This window comes from Arachis ipaensis, unplaced genomic scaffold (assembly GCF_000816755.2).
Source record: "Arachis ipaensis cultivar K30076 unplaced genomic scaffold, Araip1.1 Aipa1252, whole genome shotgun sequence".
Taxonomy (NCBI): Eukaryota; Viridiplantae; Streptophyta; class Magnoliopsida; order Fabales; family Fabaceae; genus Arachis; species Arachis ipaensis.
Window position 1 is genome coordinate 1 of NW_015495944.1, and position 10,034 is coordinate 10,034.

The 10,034-nt window shown below is 37.7% G+C and overlaps 1 protein-coding gene across 1 annotated transcript; it reads left to right on the forward strand.

Moving 5' to 3' along the window:
* The first annotated feature begins 6,923 nt into the window (after nucleotides 1-6,923).
* Nucleotides 6,924-7,781, forward strand: LOC110268582 (mitochondrial adenine nucleotide transporter ADNT1-like). Its single transcript, XM_021115099.1, has 3 exons — nucleotides 6,924-7,135; nucleotides 7,279-7,394; nucleotides 7,616-7,781. Exons 1-3 carry the CDS (start codon nucleotides 7,085-7,087, stop codon nucleotides 7,779-7,781), a joined length of 333 nt encoding a protein of 110 aa, XP_020970758.1. The 5' UTR covers nucleotides 6,924-7,084.
* The last annotated feature ends 2,253 nt before the right edge of the window (nucleotides 7,782-10,034 follow it).

Sequence of the window (10,034 nt, forward strand, 5' to 3'; positions counted from 1 at the left end):
TTGCTTTGTTTAAATTTCAATAAAATGGCATATGATCACATTCTAAGTTTGGTGTTGCCTTGCAACAAATTGTTTTCAATCCCTTTTGGATGATTGGATCAATTCTACATGAAGTGTCACGCTAAGATTCTAAGTTCGGACCAAGCAGACCAAAGTAACAAAGTTATAAAAAGTAATCCATAGAAAGAGGCCTGACGAGGTCTGAGTAAAAATGGATTACTAAAAATAACTTGTGAAGGATCGACAAGCGAAGTCGGACCAACAAAAAGCGTGCGCTAAAGGGACACAGCTTCGCCAAAAAAGCCACAACTCCACGACAAGGCTATCAAAATTGTTCAGACAGACTAAAAAGGGTTCTACGAGAACACTATAAAGTTGTCGGACAAGATAGCTCCAAGGATCATCTCGCCCAACCAAAGAAGATAGACAAAACAAGAAGTGATCAAAAAGAGGTCGGACAACAACATACCAACACTCTACAAAGATCCACAAAGGGGACAAAGACATCTCACAAACGGTCAGAGGAAGGCCAGGAATGCTTTGCTAAAAGGTATGAAGTCTTGAAAAAAAATACACTACTTAAAAGGCAAAAGCACAAATCAAAATGGCAGAATACAAAGAGTTCGGCCAAATCGCCAAAGGAGCTCAAAGTAGGCCCAAACGAAGGAACACAACACAATCTAAAGGCAGCCAAAGCCCAGAAAGATAAAGGTGGTTCCCCTTAAAGATAAGATGACTTCACTCAAAGATAAGATAAGATAACTATCTTATGTCTAGAAAGGTCACTCCACACTATTATAAATACACTGGAGCACCCAGGTATAACTCATATTCTGATTCTACTAAAAACCTGCCTAAAGCATGTGCTAACTTAAGCATCGGAGTCTCTTTCAGGTACCACCACCTTCTGGTGATCAAGGATCAATAGCTCCACCAGATCCAACAAGTCGGACACGATAGCTCCGGCCACAAGATCCAACAAGTCGAACATGACAGCTCCGGCCACCAGCTCTAAACAGGTCGGACATAGCAGTACCAACCAGCACAGAAGATCTCATCCGAGATCGACCTTCAGTTTCAAGTAACCCTCGAAATAGGTATGAATAATGAGCTTTCTTCACGCAAGTTATGCGCACTTCACTTTGATGCTAGAATTGGTAGAGTTCATGTGTTGTTTTATCATTTCACCCTTTGTGCTCATATATGTTCTTGGAAGATTGATTTACTCTTAACCAAGTAGATAGTAGCATCCACATTAGTTGCATTGATGTAGGTAGATTGCATCTCATAAGACCCTATTCTCTTGTGACTCTTTGGTCTTTTGATTTCTTTTAGCATGAGGACATGCTTAGTTTAAGTGTGGGAAGGTTGATAAACCCCAGTTTTAGGGTTTATCTTTTATGGAATTTAAGGGGTTTATCAATATTCTTTTGCACTTATTCATACAAAATGCATGGTTTTGTGTCTCCTTTCTAATTTTGCTTCATGGTTGAAAACATGCTTCTTTGGCCTCAATTATGCCACATTTTAATTCTCTTATGTCACCATTCGATGCCGTGATTTATTTGTTAAGTGAATTCAGAGATTATAGGGCAAGAATGGCCTAGAAGAGAGGAAGGAAGCATGCATAAGTGGAAGAAGCACGAAAATTGGAGCTTTGGAGCATTGACATTGACGCCCACGCGTGGTCTACGCACACGCGTGGATGCGTGTTGCTGAGATTGGCGGGCAAAAGCTGGCGCATTCGCGTGGCTGCACAAGAACTCCATGGACACGTACGCGTGCATTACGCATACGCATAGATCGCTAAACGCAAGGGACGCGTACGCGTGGCCTTAATGATGAGATTTTTATGCCGATGTAGAAATTAGCAATAAATTCAATTGTGAGTATAGTCTAACCGACACGTAAATTTTACATCAAACAATTCTAAAATCTATAACCGAGAGTATTAGTCCCGAGTCATCCACCCTAGGAATTGCCTTAAAATGCACATCATTGGTTAGGAAGTCTTTTGTGGTTTTGAGAGTTTGGTGTAAGAATTCAAGATAACAAAATATGAACAACAATCAATCAAGATAAAAGCCTTGGCTAAGGGTGAGTATTGGAAGTTCCATCATTATAGCTTCCATCAACTGTGATGACAATTAATCATTGCTTCACTTAGTTAACCTCTAATCATGGAGGAAAGTCAAGTGAAAGTAATTAACTTGAGTCACAAGTCCTATTCTAACCCTAGAGAAGTCTAGCTTTAGTGCCCTACAAGTCAATTAGCAATTCTCAATTGATGTTCAACAATTGATGTTACCTATTCAAGTGTCTCCAACAACTCAACACCTAAGCTAAGTAAGAGAAATCGACTCCATAGCTACGGTTTTTATTTGCTAAAACAATTGGAGAGAAATCATAAGAGACATTATGAAATTGAGAAAAAGGAATTGAATTCAGGCTATCTACTTCAAGCAATCATCAACAATCAAGCAATTAAAAAAAAATCCTCAATTCATTAATCAAAATCAAAGTAGCAAAGTCACAAATCTAAGATCCAAAGTGAATGAATCAAAAGAGCACTAATTGAGAATAGGAGAAGAGTAGATCTACAATTTGAATCAAAGTAAAAGTGAATTAGCAATTGATCTCACCAAAGAAATCAAAGGAGAATTGCAATGGAGAGAGCAAAATCCTAGAGAGAAGTTAAAGTTTCTCTTTCTACAAAATGCAACTAACTAATGAAAATATCTAGAATTTGTGTAAGAATGAGTGAATGGATCCCAATCCCTTCAATCCTTGGTCTTCTTATGCCTTTCCCACCAGAACTCTGCCCCAAATAGGGTTTGTAACTCCGGGAAATCACTGGTCACATTTTCTCTTTAAAAGTCACGTGCGGCATCAATGCGTACGCACACAGCACGAGTACGCGTCCCTGAGGGCTTTGCGATCCACGCGCATGCGTCAAGCGTGCGTCCGCGTCCATGAGGTTCTGGCTCAGCCATATAAATGAGCCGGCTCCTAGCTTTGGCTCCTTCGCGCTGATCTTGATGGCGCGCATCCACGCGTATGCGCGAGGTTCGCGTATGTGTCGGTGCTAAAACTCCAAAGCTCCGTTTTCCATGCTCCTTCCCTTCATGCATGCTTCCTTCCTCTCGTCTACACCATCCTTGCCCTATAACTTCTGAAATCACTTAACACACGGATCATGATATCGAATGGTAAGAGAGGAGGATTAAAATATATCTAATTTAATGCAAAAGAGGCATATTTTCATTCATAAGGCAAAATTGGGAAAGGAACACAAAATCATGCATTTTTATAGGAATAACTGTGAAAGACCATTGATAAAACCCTCAAAATTCATACAAGATAAACCCTAAAAACAGGGTTTATCAACCTCCCCACACTTAGACTATAGCATGTCTTCATGCTAAAGGAAAGCAAAATACCAAAGGATAACAAGAGAATGAGATTCATGAGATGCAATCTACCTACATAAATGCAACTAAGATGAATGCTACAATCTACTTGGTCAAAAGCAAATCAATCTTCCAAGAAAATACATAAGTACATAGGGCAAAATGATAAGATGCATGAACTCTACCAATTCTAATCATCAAAGTGAAATGCACACAACTTGCATAAAGAACCCTCACCGGAAGTGTTTTCACTCTATTTGCTCGGTGTATATGGTTAATCACTCAATTCTCCTCTACTTCTCGCTTTTCAAAAATTTGTTCTTCCTCTAACAATCAAAAATTATTCTATGCATGCTTACATATATCATGAGGTCTTTCCTTAGATTGTAATGGGGTTAGGGTCAAGGTAGGGTTATATATTTGCCTAAGTGGACTAAAATTTGAATCCTTTGATCAACCTACGTTTCCCACCTAACCTATATAACATCTTATACAATTATGTACTAACCTAACAACCTATTCCTCACTTTTTCACATACTCATGCATTCGCTTTTGATCACTACACATATGCATTGATTGTTATTGAGTCTTACTTTGGGGCATTTTGTCCCCTTTTCCTTTCTTTCTTTTCCTTCTTTTTTTTCTTTTCGTTCTATATTTTTTTTCTTTTTCATTATTCATTCTTTTTCTTTTCTTTTTGTTTTTTTTCTTCTTTTGTTTTTTCTTATCAACGCATATAGTCTACATGTTTAGTCAACACATGAGTATGTATCCACTTCCCAATATTTTTAACAAAAATAACAACATGCTCTTACCTCAACCAATGTCCCCCCACTACAAGAAAAATGGCCTATGGCCACGTTTTTTTTGCCACGCTTCAAAAGCGTCGCCAAAAGTGGTCAATGGCCATGCTTTTGTGAGGGTGGCGATTGAATAGAGATTTGGCCACATTTTTTCTTGCCACGCTTCAAAAACATGGCGAAAAGGTTCAACGGCCACGCTTTTTAAAGGGTGGCCATTTATTAGAGAAACGGCCACATTTTTTCTGCCACGCTTCAAAAGTGTGGCCATAGAGAGAAAGCGGGACGTTTTAAAAGCGTGGCGACAGGGTTTCATTATGGCCACGCTTTTAAAATGTGGACATATCCTGGTACTATTTTGGCACGCTTTAAAAGCGTGGCCAAAAGGTTTTTTTTGCCACGCTTCAAAAGCGTGGCCATAGAGAGAGACAGGACGTTTTAAAAGCGTGGCGAGAGGGTTTCATTACAGCCACGCTTACAAAACGTGGCCAAAAAGGTTTTTAAAAAAACCCTAATGACCGGGCCCATGACCCGGTCCCCAACCCATTGACAACGCTCTTTCACCCTAGCTAGCTACCCTCCTCATCGCGCTCTTTCACCTTGGCTACCCCTGGAAGAGCTCCTCCCATTCCCTTCACCTTCGAAACCACTTCCATACCCTAATCGTGTCACAATCTTCTTCATCTTCTTAATCTTCATCTTCGTCTTCATACTCTTCTTCTCTTTCTGGTTTTTCTTCCATTCTTTCTTCTGGATCTCTCTGTGCATATGTTCGAAGTCCACAAATTAAATTTCGAGGTACACCAAACATGGGCGACGGCAAGGTGAATCTCCTTGACGATCTCTTCTCCTCCAAGCCCTCTGATTCCAAAGGTGTGATCGATTTTCCGCTTCCAACGCTTCTATTTTTTTATTTTCTCGATTTTTTTTATTTTAGGGCTTTCCCTTTCCATTTTTATTTTCCTCTAAATTGCTTTCAAATTCTCGCTTCTCATTTTGTTTTTGCAATAATTGTTTGCTTTCTCTCTGTCTTGATCCATTGAATCTCAATCCCTGATTCGTTCTCTCTGTCCGCATGCTCAACACGCATGTTTCTTCCTGGTTAATTGAAAATGGATACCTAATTTTGAATGTTGTTTTGTGTGATCTTAGCTTTTGAATTTTGATATTTTAGCTGTTATATTTTTTTACAATCCCTAAACTGTAGCCTACTTTTTTTTTCTTGCCCTAAGAAAATTTTTTCTATATATGAATTCGGCAGCTTCATCAGCTAATTTTTACAATCCCTGTTTTACTGTGCACCCACCCTCCTCCACTGCCGCTACCCCAGTACCCACCCTATTTTACTGCTGCTGTTTGGAATGAATTTGTCTTTCCTCTTAATGTTGCTGCTAGTATGCAAGGAGCTAGTAAGGCAATGACAGCCATGAATAAGGTAACACCTTAAATTTTATATTTTTAAGTGTTTCTTATCCTTACATAACATGTATTTGTTCCTTTTTCTTTTTCTTTTCTAGATTGGACCATGATATTGATATCAGCATTCTGTTTGGTTTTACTTAGTGTAAAGGATGGTAAGGTTAAATTAAATATTTGTTGGTTTATAAAGAACAAGCATTTAGAATAGGGGACCTGCTACCTATATGAATTATTTTCATTTTGTATGTGTACAATTTTATAGTAGTAACATGGCAATTAAATAAGGAAATATAGATTTGAGGAACCCTATAGTCTATAGGCAACTCTTACCACTACTACTATATGAATTATGTTTTCTCATTTGATTTCAACTTCTCTTTTTGTATTTAGCACTTATTGCTATGAAGAGACCTAGTAGATCCAGAAATTGTGCTATGTTTAACTATAATACTGCACTCTATTGTTTCCATGCTCCCACCAATAATTGATTGATCATGCTCTTACCAATATTTCTGTTTGATTAATCTGGTTTAGCTCATTCTATTTAGCTTGTTTAGTTCAACTAATTTAGTTTAGTTGAATTAGGTGGTTAATTAGAGAATCTGGACTGTTATATGAACTGCAATGATTTCAGTTTGTGGAAGTCTATGTAGTTCTTCAAGAGTGCCTTGAGATGAGAAAAAGATATGTTTTTAAAGAAGCAGTTGCTCCATGGGACAAAGAAGTTATATCTGACCCCAGTACTCCAAAGCCTAATCCACAACCATTCTTTTATGCACTTGAAGGAAAGTATGATGTGAGTTTTTATGAATTTATTTTATACTTTTCTATCATCGAAGAGGTAGATATCCCAATTTTATCTTCTGTAATTAAATGAATGTTAATTTGTTTTCTAATGCAGCACTACTTTGAAATGCAAGATGGGGTTATTCACGTATATCCAAATAAAGACTGTAAGTAATTAGTAATACACCAAGTTTCTTGTAGTGTCTGATTTGAACTGCAGAATATAGGGAGCAGTTTCATTTAACAAGTTTCATTTTTTTATTCATTGCATTCGACATATTTTTAAGTGTCTCTGTCCTGTTTTACTGACTATTCTCTTAGATCTATACTGCAGCTGTATCAGCAAAAAACTGGAAATGGTATGTCCGTATTTATTGTTTTCTTTTCCCATCTGGTTTTTTGGTGTTGGGCAAGAGGGATTGCAAGTTTTGGTCTCCAGTTACTGCTTTCTCATTAACTGATATTTTTACAGATGTACCTATAAAAAATTAACGATGAAAATTAATAAGAAGTAGCACTTTTCTCAATCAAAGAAAGGAAAGGGGCTGGGGGTGGGTTCAGTTATAAAACCCTGTTTGTTTAACTGTTTTTCTTATGATTTTGGTAAAGGATCTCAGCTGACTCCTGTTTTACATCTTGGAGCTGGAGCATGTGCTGGAATAATTGCCATGTCCGCAACATATCTAATGGATATGGTTCGAGGCAGGATAACTGTACAGGTACATCTTTACCTTCATTTTTCTGTTTACCAATTGCTTGGTTTGCAAATCACATAGAGAGAAGATATAATATTGGTTTTATTCGTGTTCTTTGTGCTCTACTGCTGTTAATATTTATAGTATGCTTTTTGTTATATTTGCAGACAGAGAAGTCCCCTTACCAGTACAGAGGGATGTTCCATGCTTTGACAACTGTGCTTAGGGAAGAAGGCCCACATGCTTTATATAAGGGTTGGCTTCCTTCAGTCATTGGAGTTGTGAATAATCTTTTCATTTTTACTTTTTTACAAAGTTGATGATTACAGTCATGATCATAATGCCAAATATGACAAATCTTAATATTGTGCTTGGGCAATTCATACAACTGATATAATTAACTCCCTAAAGTTCTCCACCCCCTCCTCTCCTGCTGTAGTGGCTGTAGTGCTGTTATTAGAATTAATGCTTTCTTATTTTTAATTGTTTTTCCTATTTTCCAGGTTCCATTGTAGGTCTAAACTTTGCTGTTTATGAGTCTTTGAAAGATTGGTTAGTTAAATCCAATCCATTTTGTCTAGTGCAAGATTCTAAGTTAAGTGTGACAACTCGCCTGGCATGTGGTGCTGCACCTGGAACTGTTGGGCAAACTTTTGCTTATCCCCTTTGAAGCACCTTTATATTGAAGGTGTGAGTATCATTTTAGAGAAGCCAATCCATGCATGTTGTTAGAATTTTATTTATTATTTTTTTAGGTGTTACATACCATATCCCATATTGTTAACATGGTTTCTCAACCTGGGAAATCGTGGAATAATTATTGATTACTAGACCATATAACATTACTTTACTTAACAACATTATCTCTTTTAATGTGATCATAAATGTTCCGAGGAAATAGAGTGTTCATGCAGATGTCTTGATTAATTTCCAACACCTAGACTACATGTGTCAACTTTCTGTTTCACTTGGGTTTTAGGTTTTTTCAGCACTTAGATTTGTTTTACAAACCAACTGCTGCTTGCATCTGCAATATCAAATTCCCTCTTTAGGTGGCTAGCTTTCCATTTGATGATCATAATTGTCCACCACTTCAACTGGTTATCTCTTTCTGTCATAGTGCATACTCGTGGTTGAAGTTAGATACTGAGAATGTTGTGGTTGTCCACTGTAAGGATGGAATAAACAAGGTTGATGATTTCTAGTCTTCTATTATTCTTAAAGGTGAGTAGTATCTAAACATTTTCTTCTAAATTTAATGAACCTACTTTACATTTACTCCATCTTTCTTTTTATATTGCTTAATTTTATTGATATTTGGTAAGTTAAATGTGCTGTAGTTCTTTCCAATTGCTGAGGAGTCAATGGATTACTATAATCAGAAATGATGTGTTGATGGAAAAGGGCTTGGTCTGCCCAGTCAGATTGTAAGTTCGGCTTTGCTATGTCCTAATTCGGCCGAAAATTGGGGATTCTGGAGTATTACACTCTTGCTTCTTCTTGTCTTATGTCTTACTTTATCTTTTGTAACTTAAACATATTTTTTGTTCCCTTGTTGATTTTGCTATTTCAGGGAAGCTGTGAAACATTTTGGTCCTGGTCCTGGTGTTCCTCACAGCCATACCAAGCCTTATGTACGATCTAAGGGAAGGAAGTTTGAGAGGGCTAGAAGAAGAAAGAACAACAAAGGACTTAGTGTTTAAGTTGTATTGTTTCTGTATTTTTCTACCGTTTTTAGTTTTGGAATTTGAACTCGAGATTTATTTTGTATTTGAATATTAGTTTATTAATGAATAAAATAATTATAGCAAAAATTATGTCACTAATTACTGTTTGATTTGTCTTGCAATAAAAATTGCATACTATATTTATAGGTTTGGTAATAAAAAATGATTGAAAATTTATATTATGTAGTAATTAAGATCAAGTAAGGAAAAGAATTTTTTTTTAATTTAACAAGGCTTTCGCCACGCTTTTAAAGCGTGGCCGTATATCTCCCTATCGCCACGCTTTAAAAGCGTGGCCGTATCTCTCCCTATCGCCACACTTCAAAAGCGTGGCCCAATCTCCCACATACAGCCAGGCTTTAACGGGTGGCCAGTTGTAAAAAGCGTGGCAAAAGAAAAAGCGTAGCGATAGGTCACCAAAAGTGTGGCGATAAAGCAACCGCCACCCTTTCATAGGTCACCCTTTCAAAAGCGTGGCGGTAGCTCAAAAAGCGTGGCAAAATGCTATCGCCACGCTTTTTTCAGCTTTTCGCCATGCTTTAAAAGCGTGGCAATAGACGTGTTTTCTTGTAGTGTCCCGCCGCCACATGAATGACACACACAGAGTAGCCTAAGCTAATCAATGATTCAAATAGGGACATTCATTGTTTTCCGCTTTTGGCTTATAATGTGCTAAAATTAAGAACAGGTGGGTTAAGCATAGGCTCAAAGTTGGTTACAAAGATTGTTATAAGGTAAGGCCATTTGGGTAAGTGGCTAAGCAAAGTGATGGCCTCAATCATATACATGAATTCATACATACAACAATGGACATATAGAGTCAAACAAATTAAGGATCATAGAGAGAAAACAATGCACACAAGAAGGAAGTTAAGTGGCTATAAGATGTAGCCACGTAATTAGGCTCAAGTCTAACCAAGTAGACCTAACAAGACATAACTATCATGCAAATGATGCCAAAAGAACAAAAAATTAATCATGCAATCTATCCTAATTAACTAGAGAGATTCAAAGTTTATTCGGGTGTTACCTATGGAGCTCGGTCGACCGACCTCCCCACACTTAAGACTTAGCACGGTCCTCCGTGCTATGAGTGATGCGCAATGGGCGACCGGCTCCGGAATGTCCATCAACTCCCTTATCATCGCTAACTTCACTTGAGGTTGTGGTAGATGTGGAGATATCCGGTTCCTCCA

Coding starts and splice junctions, on each gene's coding strand:
- LOC110268582 (XM_021115099.1), top strand. CDS start 7,085: ATGTCCGCAACATATCTAATGGATATGGTTCGAGGCAGGATAACTGTA. Junction 7,136..7,278: donor GAGGCAGGATAACTGTACAG/GTACATCTTTAC, acceptor TTATATTTGCAG/ACAGAGAAGTCCCCTTACCA. Junction 7,395..7,615: donor CCTTCAGTCATTGGAGTTGT/GAATAATCTTTT, acceptor CTATTTTCCAGG/TTCCATTGTAGGTCTAAACT.